The sequence below is a fragment of the Grampus griseus genome, assembly GCF_964374135.1.
Source record: "Grampus griseus genome assembly, chromosome: 1".
Taxonomy (NCBI): domain Eukaryota; kingdom Metazoa; phylum Chordata; class Mammalia; order Artiodactyla; family Delphinidae; genus Grampus; species Grampus griseus.
The window spans coordinates 168,745,721-168,763,283 of NC_139017.1; the positions used below are offsets into that span (position 1 = coordinate 168,745,721).

General features: G+C 41.8%; 1 protein-coding gene across 3 annotated transcripts in view; it reads left to right on the forward strand.

Annotated features, from left to right (window-relative positions):
* Positions 1-9,005: 9,005 nt before the first annotated feature.
* UBR4 (ubiquitin protein ligase E3 component n-recognin 4) overlaps positions 9,006-17,563 on the forward strand; it is a gene marked incomplete at its 5' end in the record, with an annotated part of 127,807 nt that continues 119,249 nt past the window's right edge. For all 3 annotated transcript variants that reach the window (XM_082680317.1, XM_082680318.1, XM_082680319.1), the window contains 3 exons: positions 9,006-9,181; positions 16,058-16,155; positions 17,381-17,484. In XM_082680317.1, the coding sequence (XP_082536443.1) occupies positions 9,006-9,181; positions 16,058-16,155; positions 17,381-17,484 (378 nt within the window). The remainder of the gene's footprint in view (positions 9,182-16,057; positions 16,156-17,380; positions 17,485-17,563) is intronic.

Below are 17,563 nucleotides of genomic sequence, written 5' to 3' on the forward strand. Positions count from 1 at the left end.
AAAAAGGAAAGGTATCTTTTTGGTATTATATTTATATGTACTTATATAAACAAACAAAAAAAACTTTGATTACTCAGACTCAAAGTCCAAATAGGTTTTGGAAAACACTATTCTTTATAACAACTGCCTTAACATTCAAAAATTGACAATTATTCCATAATTAAAGCAAGGTAGACAACATTGTGCACTTTTATTTTTGTAAAATGTAAACTGAGAAGTACCATCTACCTTTCAATAATGGAGATACTGGTACTTTGTATGCATGAACTGCTTCCATTTTTGCTGCTAAATTCTTTATTTTAAAAGATTATAGAAGTTAAAAAAAATTAAACAATGCCAAAGAAATTAAGGCGAGTCTCCTCTTCAAAACCTTCCCCAACCCTCTATTTCCCGGAGGTAACCACTGAACAATTTGTTTTGCATCTCTCCAGACCACATAATGTTCTGCAACTTGATTTTATCATGCCACATATCATGGAGAGCTTTCCATATTAGGAATATAGATCTCCCACACCCTTTTTTAGTGGCCACAGGGTTGAAATTCTTTTTTTAAATTTTTATTGGAGTATAGTTGATTTACAATGTCATGTTAGTATCAGGTGTACAGCAAAGTGAATCAGTTATACATATATATATATATATATATATATATCTCCACTCTTTTTTAGATTCTTTTCCCATATAGGCCATTACAGAGTACTGAGTAGAGTTCCCTGTGTTATACAGTAGGTCCTTATCAGTAATTTATTTTACATATATTAGTGTATATATGTCAATCCCAATCTCCCAGTTTATTCCTCCCCAACCCCCCCTTACTTCCTGGTAACTGTAGGTTTGTTTTCTACATCTGTGTCTCTATTTCTGTTTTGTAAATAAGTTCACTTGTGCCTTTTCTTTTAGATTTCACATATAAATGACATCATATGATATTTGTCTTTCTCTGACTTACTTCACTCAGTATGACAATCTCTAGGTCCATCCATGTTGCTGCAAATGGCATTATTTTGTTCCTTTTTATGGCTGGGTAATATTCCATTGTATATATGTACCATATCTTCTTTATCCATTCCTCTGTTGACGGACATTTAGGTTGCTTCCATGTCCTGGCTATTGTAAATAGTGCTGCAATGAACATTGTGGTGCGTGTGTATTTTCGAATTATGGTTTTCTCCGGATGTATGCCCAGGAGTGGGATTGCTGGATCATATGGTAGCTCTATTTTTAGTTTTTAAGGAACCTCCATACTGTTCTCCATAGTGGCTGTACCAATTTACATTCCCAGCAACAGTATAGGAGGGTTCCCTTTTCTCCACACCCTCTCCAGCATTTATTGTTTGTAGTTTTTTGATGATGGCCATTCTGACAAGTGTGAGGTGATACCTCATTGTATTTTTGATTTGCATTTCTCGAATAATTAGTGATGTTGAGCATCTTTTTATGTGCTTTTTGGCCATCCATACGTCTTCTTTGGAGAAATGTCTATTTAGATCTTCAGCCCATTGTGTTTGTTTGTTTGTTTGTTTTTCTTGCCCATTGTTTTTTTTGTTTGTTTGTTTTTGGTTGTGCTTGCCCCGTGGCTTGCCAGATCTTAGTTCCCCAACTAGGGATTGAACCCGCAACCTTAGCAGTGAAAGCATGGAGCCCTAACCACTGAAATGCCAGGGAATTCTGTTCTGCCCATTTTTTGATTGGGTTGTTTGTTTTTCTGATATTGAGCTGCATGAGCTGTTTGTATATTTTGGAGATTAATCCCTTGTCGGTTGCTTCGTTTCCAAATATTTTCTCCGGTTCTGAGGGCTGTCTTTTCATTTTGTTTGTTTTCCTTTGCTGTGCAAAACCTTTTAAGTTTAATTAGGTCCCATTTGTTTATTTTGTTTTAATTTTCATTACTCTAGGAGGTGTATTGAAAAACATCTTGCTGTGATTTCTGTCACAGCGTTGTGCCTATGTTTTCCTCTAAGAGTTTTATAGTATCCAGCCTTATATTTAGGTCTTTAATCCATTTTAAGTTTATTTTTGTCTATGGTGTTAGGGAGTGTTCTAATTTCATTCGTTTACCTGTAGCTGTCCAGTTTTCATAGCACCACTTACTGAAGAGACTGGCTTTTCTCTGAAATTCTTAAGTGTTATTCCATTAGGGATTTATTTTTTTAATAAATTTATTTTATTTATTTATTTTTTTGGCTGCTTTGGGTCTTTGTTGCTGTGAGCAGGGGATACTCTTTGTTGCGGTGCGCGGGCTTCTGATTGTGGTGGCTTCTCTTCTTGCGGAGCACGGGCTCTAGGCATGCAGGCTTCAGTAGTTGTGGCACACGGGCTCAGGAGTTGTGGCTCATGGGCTCTAGCGTGCAGGCTCAGTAGTTGTGGCGCACAGGCTCAGCAGTTGTGGCTCATGGGCTCTAGCGTGCAGGCTCAGTAGTTGTGGCGCACGGGCTCAGCAGTTGTGGCTCATGGGCTCGAGCGTGCAGGCTCAGTAGTTGTGGCGCACGGGCTCAGCAGTTGTGGCTCATGGGCTTGAGCGTGCAGGCTCAGTAGTTGTGGCGCATGGGCTTTGTTGCTTCACGGCATGTGGGATCTTCCCGGATCAGGGCTCGAACCCGTGTCCCCTGCATTGGCAGGCGGATTCTTAACTACTGCGCCACCAGTCCCACCATTAGGGACTTTTATGAGATCAATTGAATACTCTTTCAGTTAAGTCTCTCTTGTATTATTTAGACCATCCTTCCAGTAAGGGTTTATAATAACATAAAGAATGTGTACACCCACCTCCTCATTTTTTAAGGAGTTTGGGTGTGATGTCAGTTGAGACTGACCTTCAACCAAGAAGCCATTTTCCCACCAGTCCTGAGACTTATCTAAATTTCTGATCGCTGATACTGGGAATGTGCCTATTCCGGGAGAGACTGAGCTCATTTAGGAAGGTGTCTTTATAAAATAACCACAGAGGGCTTCCCTGGTGGCGCAGTGGTTGGGAGTCCGCCTGATGATGTAGGGGACTCGGGTTCGTGCCCCGGTCCGGGAAGATCCCACGTGCCGCGGAGCGGCTGGGCCCGTGAGCCATGGCCGCTGAGCCTGCGCGTCTGGAGGCTGTGCTCCGCAACGGGAGAGGTCGCAACAGTGAGAAGCCTGCGTACAGCAAAAATATAAATTAATTAATTAAATAAAGTAACCACAGACTCATATTGAAGCATACGTTTTTTCGTTTTTGTTTTTTTTGGCCATGCTGCACGGCTTGTGGGATCTCAGTTCCCCAACCAGGGATTGAACCTGTGCCCCCTGCAATGGAAGCGTGGAGTCCTAACCACTGGACCACCAGGGAATTCCCTGAAGCATACTGTTGACTATAACATGCAATCCGAAAGAATGAAAGTTAAGAAAGCAAAAATACACATCCAAGGCACACTCATATAAGTCCATCATACTTCTTTATAGTTTTGGTGATATTGTACATCCCATGTGCTGTGATAAGATAACCTAGACTAGAAGACTGATGACCAGAACGCCAGCTTATTGATGACAGTGAAGACTGTAAATGCAAAGAGGAATAGACTACTTATGTCTGCTAGTTGAAATATGTAGTCTCTCCTATGAAAAAGCCTGGAAAATAAGTCAAAGTGCTATTATAAGTTTGCTTGGTTATTATGGACTTAGAATAGGGGGTGTGATATCCTATGCATGGTTTTTATCATAGATATATATCTGCAAGAGAGACCAGAATATTCACTTCCGCTTATCGGGACAGCCCTTCCTCATGCCCCAATAGTGCTAATACATACAGCCCTTCCTCATGCCCCAATAGTGCTAATACATACAGTATAACCATTGGATTCCACTCTTCCTAGACTTTATGTACACTATTTTCTTTCTGTTAAGTGCCTGCCATATGTCATTATACTCATGATATACTAACCATGTTTTCCTAATCACAAAGTATTTACAATATTTTTAACTTTTTATTTTGATACAGTTTCAGACTTAGAGAAAGAGTACAAGAAGAGTACTTAGAATTCTGATACCCTTCACTCGGATTCCCCAAATGTTAACATTTTCCACCTATTTGCTTTATCCTCCCATCTCTCAATGTAGCTTTGCAATAGAGTACATAAACCAGCATGCATTGTTTTTTTAAAATTGAAGTATAGTTAATTTACAATGTTTCAGATGTCCAGCAAAGTGACTAAGTTATTTTTATGCCTGTATATATATACATATATATATACTTTTTCAGATTCTTTTCCATTATAGTTTTACGAGATACTGAATATAGTTCCCTGTGCTATATAGTAAATCTTTGTTTATCTATTTTATCCACCACATTGATCTTTAAACCATACAGTTCAGCTACGGCTGCTTAATTTTCTTTCATTATATTTCCTGTAATGTGACTATATCATTTCTTGCTTTCTTTTAAAATTTTAGTTCCTTGCCCAGCCACTTGGGCTTAGAAGAGAACTGGTATTTTAAGTCCCTCAGGTAATAATTTATAAAAGTTACCATTTTTTAGTTTCTATCTTATTTTCTGGGCCAAAGTATTAGAAGCTTATGTTTCATCTAGAAGTCTTTTTTACTCCCCTACTTATCCTGTTTCTTTCGTTATCTAAATTTAGAATGTGGATGCCATTCCAAATCTTTTAAAAATATTTATTTATTATTATTATTTTTTAAATTTATTTATCTATTTGGTTGTGCCGGGTCTTAGTTGCGACCGCGGGCTTCTTAGTTGCGGCATGCATGCAGAATCTAGTTCCCTGACCAGGGATCGAACCCAGGCCCCTGAAACAGGATCGCGGAGTCTTAACCACTGCCCCGCCAGGGAAGTCCCCATTCTAAATCTTTGTAGCAATACAAGAACAAACCTCCAATACTGAAATTAATATGGTATTTATAATGGAAGGTCATTACCCTAGAATGCATTCTTCAAATCTATAAGCCAGAAATATTTAAAATATACCAAAAAAAAAATGTTTAGGTACAGGTGCAAATCTCCCTGTGATAGTCTGCATTTGCCTTTTTTACTCTTTCGTACAGCTGCAGCAGATGGAGGGGGATGGAGGAGAGCAGGGTCATTTGATCTTTTATTATTTTCTGAAGCCTCTCCAAGAGAACCTTTGCAGATTAATTTTGTCCTTTGAGTAAAATAAAATTAATGTCCTAAGAGCCACTATAAAATGCCTGGTCTCCAGCCTTCTCCTTAGGGTTCTGTTTCTGTATCTTGTAATATGACGATAGTTACTGTGTTACGGAAAGGTTTTTTTTCCTTTTCATCTTTCATCCTTTTTATGTTTAAGGAAACTGCTGTTTTATTAACCCCTGATATAAGACACTAAAGGGAAATCCCTACTGTTACCACTGAAGCCATGTTTTCCTCCAAGACTGGCCTTGACTTGACTGAATTTTATTTCTAATGTAAAATAGCTCTTTTCTTACGAAGAGTCTAGATTGAACACCAGGTACCAATTTATTTATCAGCATCACACCGGGAATAAAAGGCGCTCCTCCAAACCATGGGGGAGAATTTCAGGGCTTTCAGGATTTTCAAAACGTCTTCACAATTCTTGTGAACACTTTTTTTTTTTTTGCGGTACGTGGGCCCCTCACTGCCGCGGCCTCTCCCGCTGCGGAGCACAGGCTCCGGACGCGCAGGCTCAGCGGCCATGGCTCACGGGCCCAGCTGCTCCGCGGCATGTGGGATCTTCCCGGACCGGGGCACGAACCCATGTCCCCTGCATCGGCAGGCAGACCCTCAACCACTGCGCCACCAGGGAAGCCCCTTGTGAACATTTTCTGATTTGGGTGCACTGTGAGCCACAGGGCCTGGAGCTCAAAGTCATCCTCCGAGAACTCACACACAAGAGGGTCCTGAAGGCATGCATACCTTTCTTTAAGTCAAACTGCTTTTCCCTCTTAGATCTGGAACCCAGATCATTTTTTATCGGCAAAAATATAGACATTATCCTGTGGATAAAAGTTCACATTCTTTCCGTTCAGAGTAACGATTGTAAACTTGATCAAAGAACTCGGGAGGAGAACGGATGCATAGAGCAAGCAATCAGAGGTTTTTTTTTCATTTCATTCAAGTTGATGTAGTACATCATTATACCCCATAGTAAGAGCATTGTTGTAAAGAATATTAAATAAGTAGCACTCAGCAAAACAAGACAATAAGGGAAGGCTAGGATGTGGGGTTTCGGAGAGTTGATATTTCCTAAATTGAAGTTAGAGAAGTCCAGGAAATTGATAATGCTTAGGACAGTCTTATAGGAATGTGTGCCTTTAAGGAGTTTTTTTAAAAAATTCTTTTCCATTATGTTTTATTACAGGATATTGAATATAGTTCCCTGTGCTATACAGACCTTGTTGTTCATCCATTCTATATATAATAGTTTGCATCTGCTAATTCCATCCCTCCCCCATACACACTCTCCCTTGGCAACCACAAATCTGTTCTCTATGTCTGTGAGTCTGTTTCTACTTTGTGGATAAGTTCATTTACGTAATATTTTAGATTCCACATATAAGTGATATCATATGGTATTTGGCTTTCTTTCTGACTTCCTTCACTTAGTATGATAATTTCTCAGTCCATCCATGTTGCTGCAAATGGCATTATTTCATTCTTTTTTATGGCTGAGTAGTATTCCATTGTATAAAGAAGTTTTATTATTATTATTTTCAATTTTATTTATTTATTTATTTTTGGTTGTGTTGGGTCTTCGTTGCTGCATGCTGGCTTTCTCTAGTTGCGTTGAGCGGGGCCTACTCTTCGTTGCGGTGCGCGGGCTTCTTATTGTGGTGGCTTCTCTTGTTGTGGAGCATGGGCTCTAGGTGCGTGGGCTTCAGTAGCTGTGGCTCGCAGGCTCAGTAGTTGTGGCTCACAGGCTCTAGAGCGCAGGCTCAGTAGTTGTGGCGCACGGGCTTAGCTGCTCCGCGGCATGTGGGATCTTCCTGGACCAGGGCTCGAACCCATGTCCCATGCATTGGCAGGTGGATTCTTAACCACTGCGCCTCCAAGGAAGTTCCTATAAAGAAGTTTTTAACAAAGAATTAGAAAATATAAAGAACCAAACAGAATTGAAGAATACAATAACTGAAATGAAAAATACACTGGAAGGAGTCAATAGTAGACTAAATGAGGCAGAAGAACAGATCAGTGAGCTGGAAGACAGAGTAGTGGAAATCACTGCTGCTGAAGAGAAAAATGAAAAAAGATTGAAAAGAAATGATGACAGTTTAAGAGACCTCTGGGACAACACCAAGTGTGCTAATGTTTGCATTATAGGGGTCCCAGGAGGAGAAGAGAGAGAGAAAGGGCCTGAGAAAATATTTGAAGAGATAATAGCTGAAAAGGTCCCTAACCTGGGAAAGGAAACAGTCACCCAAGTCCAGAAGTGCAAAGAGTCCCATACAGGATTAACCCACAGAGGAACACACCAAGACACACTGTAACCAAAATGGCAAAAATTCAAGATAAAGAGAGAATATTAAAAGAAACAAATAACATACAAGGGAACTCCCATAAGGCTATCAGCTGATTTTTCAGCAGAAACTCTGCAGGCCAGAAGGGAGTGGCACAATACTTAAAAGTAATGAAGGAGAAAAACCTATGACTACTAAGCATACTCTACCCAGCAAGGTTCTCATTCAGATGTTTTTTTTCAGGATTTTATTTTATTTTCTCCAGGTCTTACTGAGATATAGACCCACAGCACTGGGTAAATGTAAGGCGTACAGCATAACGATTTGACTTAAATCATCATAAAGGGATTATCACAATAAGTTTGGTGGACATCCATTATCTCACATAGATACAAAATGAAAGAAAAAATGTTTTTCCTTGTGATGAGAACTCTTAGGATTTATTCTCTTAAGAACTTTCATATGTAACATACAGCAGTGTTAACTATATTTATCATTCTGAACTGATTCGGATTTGATGGAGAATCAAAAGCTTTACGGACAAGCAAAAGCTAAAAGAATTCAGCACCATCACATCAGACCAGCTTTACAAAAAATGCTAAAGGAACTTCTCTAGGCGGAAAAGAAAAGCCCACAACCAGAAACAAGAAAATTACCGGATGAAAAGTTTACATTCTTTCTTTGCTAGTAGAAAAAGGGGGGAATGGAACGTTACCTGGCAAATAGCAAAGAGCGATGCAAACACGAGCTGGTAACATTACTAATGATGGTAATCAAAACATAAAAGGAGGGCTTCCTTGGTGGCGTAGTGGTTGAGAGTCCGCCTGCCGATGCAGGGGACACAGGTTCGTGCCTCGGTCCGGGAAGATCCCACTTGCCACGGAGCGGCTGGGCCCGTGAGCCATGGCCACTGAGCCTGCGCGTCCGGAGCCTGTGCTCCGCAACGGGAGAGGCCACAACAGTGAGAGGCCCGCGTACAGAAACAAACAAACAAAAAACATAAAAGGGATTTCAGCGCGAAGAAAGGACTGGCGATTACACTAATAGCGAGAGGCGGTGTGAGAAGGAGAAAGAGTTTTGCAAAATGAAGCGCTATACTGTAACTGTTGGGAGTGGGCGGAGGGTCATCAGGGAAGTGAAGCAGGTGACCGTGATTAGGCTTCGACGGCCTCTTCTCGTCCTTAGCTTTCTTGAGCCGGGGCCATTATATTCGCCGATGCAGGTGTACTTCCCTGCCTTGGTCTAGTCAACTGAAACCAAGTCCCAAACTCACCTCTCCGGAGCGCCCGAAAGCCACAGACCTCCCATTTCCGGGAACGACTTCCAGCCCGCTGGCGCGGAGCTTAACGCTCCCGCCCTCACCTGAAGGACTACGTCCTGCGCAGGCGCAACTCCTCGTCCCCGTCCCCACGCCGCGCCACGCTCCCCCTGCGAGAGCAGAGGGAGGCTGTCCTCGCGCGTCGCGTATTTTGGCTGGCGACTGCGTCGCGCAGTCTGACGGGCCTATTGCGTCACTTCCGCCCCCTCCCGGGAGGAGGCGCTGGGCCGGTGGCAAGCCCCCGGAGGGAGCTGCACTAGTACGACGGAAGATGGCGACGAGCGGCGGCGAAGAGGCGGCGGCTGCGGCGCCGACGCCCGGGGCCCCGGCAACGGAGGCAGACACGACCCCGGGCTGGGAGGTGGCGGTGCGGCCCCTGCTATCCGCGTCCTATTCCGCCTTCGAGATGAAGGAGTTGCCGCAGCTGGTGGCCTCAGTCATCGAGAGGTACCGGGCGGCGTCCCCGGTGGGGCGGGAACCGGGAGGGGGAGGGGAGGTCGTGCCAGAGGATCTGGACCCTCTGCCCGGCTACCTCCTGAGGCTCTGAGACCGCGGCCCTGGCCCCGGCTTCGGGGCTCCCCGGCCCTGGCAGAGGAAAGCTTGTCTGGTGTTCTTCCGCCAACCCGGGTAAATCCTGTGCCTCAATTTCCCTCGCGAGCAAAACTTTTGAGGACGCCCTCTCGGGAGGGCGTGGCCGGGCTGGTTTCGGAGTAATTTTGAGATGCATCGACCTCGCAGGGGAATGTTCCCAGGGCTGCCCCCTATGTTAAGGTCAAAGCGCTGATGAGTTTGCATTTCTCGTCAGCGCTCTTCCCCCTAGCCTGGGCCGTAGCGGAGCCCGGGGTTTAAATTGAAGAGCTACCACATAATTTAATAACGGTCTCCCTGGTGCTGTAATTACTTGGGGGCACGTGCTGTTTCTGTGACTGAAGCCACTAGTTATCATTGATGACTTTCTTTTCAGGTTACACTTACGGTATATTGCTACCGTAACGGTCTTTGATTAAAAACATTGCAGTGTTATTCTGAGAGGTCATTTTCCCACTGAAACCGTATACTCGCCCTGTCTCTCAGTAAAATATCTTTAGACTCTCACCAACGGGACTGTTTATTGGTTTGCTGTTACATGAATTTTTCTTTCTGAGATTCTTAGATTGTGAGAGTTGTGTACATACAAGGCCAGTGATATCACAGTGCCTGCCTTTTCCTGTCTTACCTTCCTCAGAGCAGTCTTTCATTAGTTTAATGGTAGACCTACCTTTAAAGCTAGTCTCATTTTCATTTTTCTAGCCAAACCTGACTTCAGCAACTTTCTGCAATTGCTAACTGGGTCATTTTAGCTTCATGCCAACAAGAGTATACCTACATGTTATCCAGAAGATTAGAAATTGCTATTTATTACTCAAGGGAGGCCCATGGTTTGACACATTGTCTATTATAGTGTTTATTGTTAGGTTTGTGATACTTTGGATGAGGTTTAAAAAAACAGTAAGATAATGGTTTGGTTTGGTAAGTTCACAGTTAACTTTACAGATGGATTTTCCTATCTTATTATTAAGCCAAGAAGTTTCGGAAGATGTAAACAAATATCAAAGATACTGCTCTCAAATTATGTAGTCTCTTTATAACTGTTTTAAACATTTGGATTAGTGGTATTTTTCCCGAATTACACTTGTCGTGTTCCACTTTTTAGAACATTTACTTTTATGTTTTTATGGACATGAGCTGAGTAGGTAATAAAGTCATTTGTTGACACCCTGGCCTATACATCCAGTATTATGGGCCCACGCCTTTTAAACTGTAATAGTTAAGCAACTCCCTCCAACCTGTAGAAGGAGCCAAAACCAAATATGTCAGGGTACGTTTGAATTTTGCCAAATAAGTGATAGTGGCCCCTCTTGCACTCTGTATAGCTAAGATAATCAAGGGTTGCCTGCGTTTATAGACACTAATAAGACCTCTTTTCATGGTTTGGAAAAGAAATCCAAACTGATGGCTGTTTAGTAACACATATTTTTATTGGAAGGCAAGATCCTTGAAGTCTCTGTTCTGGTTTTTGTGGCTCAGTCAACTTGGAAAGCCTGTTATGTGTCCTCTTCAGGCTCTCTGAGAGCAATATGATCTGAAGGTTGTGCTTATTGTCTGAGAGGTCATTTCCCCACAGAAACAGTTTTTTCTCTCTCTCCCTCCCTCCCTCTCTCAATAAAATATTTTCAGACTCTTGCAAATGGGACTGTTTATTGGTTTGCTGTTACATGGTTCTGTAATTTCCAGAAGAAATATCTGGCTTACAAGTTCTTTACAGTTAGAACAACTAAACATATCAAGTGTTCAGTTTGGTGTAGAGCAGAGGTCAGCACATTTTTTCTGTAAAGGATCAGAGTAAATTTAACCTGCAGGCCATACGGTGTGTACACTCGTCATCTCTGCCATCGTATGGCGAAAGCAGCCGTACACATTACATAAATAAATGGGTGTGGCTGTGTTCCAGAATCTTATTTATGGGCACAAATGTGAATTTCGTATGATACTTACATGTCACAAAATGTTCTTTTGATTTTTTTTCTTTCCAGCCATAAAAACACATGTAAAAACCATTCTTAAATATGGGCTGTACAGAGATAGGTGACTGGCTGGATTTGACCTGCAGGCCAACCCCTGGTTTAGAGCACAAAAATTAATACCCTGCTATCAATATTCTGTTTCTCAAAAGTTTTATTTGCTTTTCCAAAAAAAAAAGGTGTCAGAATTATTTCTTGAACATCAAGTTATGGCACTGAGTATAGAACCAGGTCAGAGCCAGCACTGCACAGATGCTGTGGCGCGCTTCGCTTTGCAGGTAATCAAAGGTTTAGGTGCCTAGGCTGCTACTTTACCTCTGTGGTTGCCTCTCCCAGACAGTCCCGTGTTTCTTTCTGTGGTTATGCCTTCCATGTTTTTCTTCTTTCCCTCCAGGGACCTTCTATTTTTCTGTTGCAGTCTGCTACTCTCTGCTTCCCTTTTTTTTTTTTAACTTTTTTTTTTTTCTTTTTGATGTCCTGGCTCCATCATGTCAGCTCTTACTTCCTATCTGGTGGCCTGCTCATCCATTGAATTCCTCCCTTTTTTTGACCTTTGAGGACGATGACACATGCCCTGAGAGACTCCTCCGCCATTCTACTTTCTGCCTCTATTCTTTCATACTTTTATAGTTGGAATTGACCTTTGGGCTTGAAGAAAAGGTAGAAGAAATAATTCCTAGATCCAGACCCTGTTTTTTTTTTTTTTGGCAGCACCACAAGGCTTGCAGGATCTTAGTTCCCCAACCAGGGATTGAACCCGGGCTCTTGGCAGAGTACTGACCACTGGACTGCTGGGAATTCCCTGGACCCTGTTTGTTAAGTTTGACTTTGTAACCAAACTGAAACAAAGGAGGGAGTAGCATGGATAAATTGGGAAGCATACTCTCAAAAGTGTCATTAGATTTTTTTTTTTTTTTTTTTTCCTGTACGCGGGCCTCTCACTGTTGTGACCTCTCCCGTTGTGGAGCACAGGCTCCGGACGCGCAGGCTCAGCGGCCATGGCTCACGGGTCCAGCCGCTCCGCGGCATGTGGGATCTTCCCGGACCGGGGCACGAACCCACGTCCCCTGCATCCGCAGGCGGACTCTCAACCACTGTGCCACCAGGGAAGCCCCTGTCATTAGATTCTTAAAGGAGAAAGATATCTGAGTTTACTTAAAGGGGACTTCATCTTCATTTCTACTGCTTATTGATAGCATGTCTTTTAGCAGTAAAGACTGAAAATCTTTTAAACACCATTACTTTTCTAGACCAGAAATGAAGCTAGAACTAGCTTAACGGAGCACATGCCATATGTGGGCTTAATTGCTTAAAGTGTAATTGCTGAATGTAGCCTTATATACTTACCCAATACAGAATTCCTTTTTTTTTTTTTTAATATTTCTTTATTTATTTGGTTGTGCCGGGTCTTAGTTGTGGCACGGTGCACCGGATCTTTTTAGTTGCCACATGCAGGATCTAGTTCCCCGACCAGGGATCTAACCCGGGCCCCCTGCATTGGAAGCTCAGAGTCTTACCACTGGACCACCAGGGAAGTCCCCAGACTTCCTTTCTTAACTCTGTGCAGGATAAGTTGGTGAGAATGGTTCTCATTGAATAATTTGACTGAGTCTTTGTAGATTAATAAAAAAGAAAAAAAGCCTTTTTCCCCTGAGCCAGTCCTTCCTAGGCTGTCCAGCCTTTCTTAGTGATAAGCCTCCTTGAGTCCCTGCCTCCCAGCTATTTGATAAAATTTAGGCTGAGGAGGCCTACTTGGGAAGGCAGAAGCTGTTACAGCATCCCCATTAGATAATGCAGTCATTTTCTAAAAATCTCTTAAGGGAGAAAGGGGTGCACTAGTGCCATCATCAGCCGAGTTCGTGATTGACCTACAGAAAGAAAGCCAGCCACCAAATGATAAGGGTATATAGTTAGTTGTGAGATTAGGTAGTTTCCATGTCTCAGTATTACATTCCCTGCAGGTTTGTGGAGAGTGTGAGGGATGTATGTGAAAACTTTCAGTTCTTTGGTTAACATGTATTAAGTACTCTGTGACACACAGCAGATGGTCAATAAACACATATTTTTTAAATGAATATAACTCATTAATGTATTTGTTATGCTTGTTTCATGATTCTAAGTATCTTGAAACAAGCATAATAGATTCTATACTTGGGAATTTATGATTCTGTTGAGGGGAAAGGGCTTTGTGGAGTTTCCACAGTTCACAACAAAGATATAAATAGTAATCTAAGAGGGAGAAGGAAGGTGAATCCTTAGTCTTTTATTTTGCTACATCTGATTTTTCACCTCTTCCTAGAAAAACCCAGATATTTCCAGACCCTGGCCAGTTCTTTTTTACTTACATGTCAAATTGGACTTCTCTGACCAAATTGGACTTCTGCTTAGCTGCTGTTTCCCTTTATGCTCTGCATTGCATTTATTTTGTATGGAATAAAACCACTTCAGATTCCTTGTCTTTTCAGCAGTGTTTGAGGCTCTGTGATACTTTTGTTGCAGTTTGTTAGGCGAAGTAGACGTTTGAGGAAAATAGCTTGACTGCCTAGAGGAGAGATATTTTTACCTTGAAATCTCCTTATTTTTCTTCCTGTCATATTTGCCTTCAATTTCTGCATTCTTCCCCTTCCTACCTAACGTCTTGCCCTTTCTTCCATTTTTCCATTTCTTTGCCTCCTTTGGTGACTTGGTGTCCGTCAGGTTCTTGGGAAATGAGGGTGGGGTAAGGAATTGTGGTGGCACATCTTCATCAGGGTACTCAAACACAGTTGTTTCTTTAGAATCAAGAGATAACAACATTGTCCTTTGGGCCACATGTCCACCTGCCTACTCTCCCCTTCAAGTCTCTCTTTTTTTTTTTTTTTTTAAAGAAGGCACTCCGGTATATTTTCTTTTTCTTTTCTTTTTCTTATTTTGGCCGCAACGTGCGGCATGCAGGGTCCCAGTTCCCCAACCAGGGATCTCACCCTCGCCCCCTGCATTGGAAGGGTGGAGTCTTAACCACTGGACCACCAGGGAAGTGCCCCACCTTTAAGTCTTTTTAAAACTAATTTCCCTAGGTTTATCCTTACTTGTCCTAAGCAAATCGTAAGTTGAGCCTCAGCACTGCTCCATTTTTTTCTATTGCCAATGTCCATCTTTCCCCAAAGTGCGTTCTTTGTTCTTGATTGGAATAAGGCAGTTGTGTATTTCTAGGGCAGGAAGTAGGGTTTGTTAAATCATAATAGGGCAGCTTTGAACCAGGTAATTAAATATGTTTACTCCTATATTTTGGATATATTTTATTATCTGAATGGGAATGAAAGCAGCAGAATAAGTTCGTTCTTTGGATAGGCAGTCTTCCTCTTAGTTTTGGTAAACCTGTTCAGTTGCAAAACGTGGGGGTAAGCAGCTCTGAAACTTTGAAATAAAGCAGAGAAGGTAAATACTTAGTAAAATGGATCAAATTACAGGGTGGGGAAACCTTAGAACAATGAATGCATAAGTGTAAGGATGGGAGTGAAGGAACAGCTGTTCGTAGGAGGTGGAAGCAGGGGGTTGGGGAGTTCTCTGCTGAATGTGATATGACCCTCACCTGTGTGATGGCCTCTGAAGCTTTGAGTGTTGCTTGATGCTTTAAGGTTTTTGTTTCCTTCTTTTTGTCCATCTGACAACTAGGGAGAAAATGATCCTTGATGGGCAGGGAGGTTCTTGCACATCATAGGTGCTCCATAAATATTTTTTCTTGGTGAAGGAGATATTCCAAGATAAGGAACTGATCTTTGATAAACACCCGTTTTTCCTTGATAAATCTCCAAATAGCAAAGTGTTTGCAGTGCCAGACTCTTAAGTGTTGTTTGAGGTGATTCATCACTCACGATGGCACCTTCCAAATGTTGAGCTTGTCTTTTTGGCTCCTGTGTTGATTTGGCAAGTGGATAGAGTCCTGACTCTGTTTACGTTTCCCTTCCTAGGCTGATAGTTCTTGCTGGAGAATTAACTTACTGAGGAAACTATTTAGCCACATTGCTCTCCTCTTTCCATTTAATAAGACATTTTAGTGTTTTCTTTGCCTTCTTGTTCCGTGGGTTGCAATTAGCACCTGATTTGATAAAGAGAATGACATAAATGTATCCAGCTGTTAGACGTAGTTGGGCTCCAGATTTTCACTGAAGAGGCCATTTTCTCAGGTAAAGATAAGGGATGTGGTTAGTAATCACTTTGTTGTGATCTAGCTGTATCCTATGGGTGTGGGGAGGGGGATGGAGGACTCTGGTACCTAAAGAATTTTGGATTTTATCACCCATCAGATGATTTCTTCCGTTGAGTTGTTGATTCTTTTTAAGTTACTGCATTATGGACTGGCCTTGTTTGGTCTTCAGAATGTGTTACTATAGTCTGTATTCCCACTAACAGTATTTTGAGTGCCCTGCTGTACCCCTCCTTTGGCCAGCTCATGGCATTATTAGCTTTGTCTTTGCCAGTCAGTAATACAGGTCAAGATGGTATCCTGTTGTGTTTTTACTTGTATTCCTTTAATTCTAAGTGAGTTTGAAAGTGTTTCCTGTTCATTAGCCTTTGCCACTTACTAAGCCTGATACCTTGAACAAGGTACTTAGTTTTAACTCTCTAAGCTTCACTTTCTCAACTTGGATATAGGGATGATAACAGTGCCTACCAAGTAGGATTGCTACAAGGATTAAGTCAGGTAATGCCTGGAAAGGGGTAGGGTATCTGGCATATAGTAAGCACTAAGTAAATGTTGGCTGAATTATTTTCTTTGCAGTGAATCAGAAATCCTGCACCACGAGAAGCAGTATGAGCCATTCTACTCATCTTTTGTTGCACTTTCCACACACTATATCACAACAGTTTGTAGCCTCAGTAAGTATTCTATTCTTGTCATTCCCTTTTAAGGGCTCATGAATAGGGAAATTGTGTGTCCTCTTGTTACGGTGTCTGAACAAGTTGTTAATGAAGTCTGTATTTTAGTTGTAACCTGTTCACTCAAGAGCGGAGACAACTGTCAGTATGATAAGGCTCTGGAAGTTCCTTTACTGAGGCCAACCACAAGGGATTTAAAAACTATTTGGTTTGGACATCTATTTCATAACCATTAAGTTAACCTTCCTTGCCTTTTTAATCAAAAGCATTTTATTGATTTTACACATGTAGTTATTAATGTGCTAATTTTGGGGGGCAGGGTGGGTGGGATTGGGGGGTTAGGTGGATACTGACCTGGGGTTAGCAGCCACTAACCAAGGCTCTATTCCTTATTTGATTTTGGTGAGAAGTTAAATTCTCCTTTTGTGTTCTCTGGTGTGTGACTGGATTTCAACTTCAGTTCCCCATCTTTTAAACTTTTCTACCCGCAAACGTGACCAAGCCCTTACTTTCCACTATTTCTGAAATTTTGCATTTTCACTTTTTTTTTCCAATCCTAACTCATATAGTTCTGAAGAATTTGAATTATTTTACTTAAATAGTTTGCTAAGCAAGCAAAGTGAAAGGAAGTTACAGGGTTGCTGAGTAATCTTTCGGTGTCTAGTGCTGTTTATTATAGGCATTGGCTACCACTGTAAGAATCACTTGTAGATTGGAGAAACTTTGAGTAGGAAGCCCGTTGCAAAAAGGGAAAGGAGAGGTAGTGTAGTCTACTGGGTAAGAGCATGAACTTTAGAGCCAGACTTCCTGGATTTAACTCCAGCTGCGTGACTTTGGTCAAGTCATTTAACCTGTCTATGGTTTAATTTCCTTATCTGTTAAAAAAAAAAGAAAAAAAGAAGGGGGGTAACAATATTATCTACCCCATAGAATTGGTTTAGGGATTAAGTGGGTTAATATATTTGAAGTGCTTGGTACTTACTGTGATGTATTTCCTATTATAATTATCTTAATTTCTAGTAAATGTAAGATAAATTGATCTAGAAGCAGTTGATGCTTATCAATGCCAAAATGCCTGTAGGGTTGTTGGTTCTGAATAATTATTCTCGTAGAACGATATTGGGAATGTTGGACACATGGAGCTCAATACTTATTTGGTTTATTGACTGTGAGGCTGAAGTGAGTTATAGCAGTCTAAGTTAAGTAAAATTTATTCCTTTCTCAGTTCCGCGGAACCAACTTCAGTCTGTGGCAGCAGCCTGTAAAGTTCTGATTGAGTTTTCTCTCTTGCGTCTGGAGAATCCAGATGAGGCTTGCGCTGTGTCCCAGGTAAGAGTGATGGGCCCATTTCTGGCCCTTATTTTGTGGTAGGCTTGTGACTGACAAGTGGAATGATGGAGAAGGGATG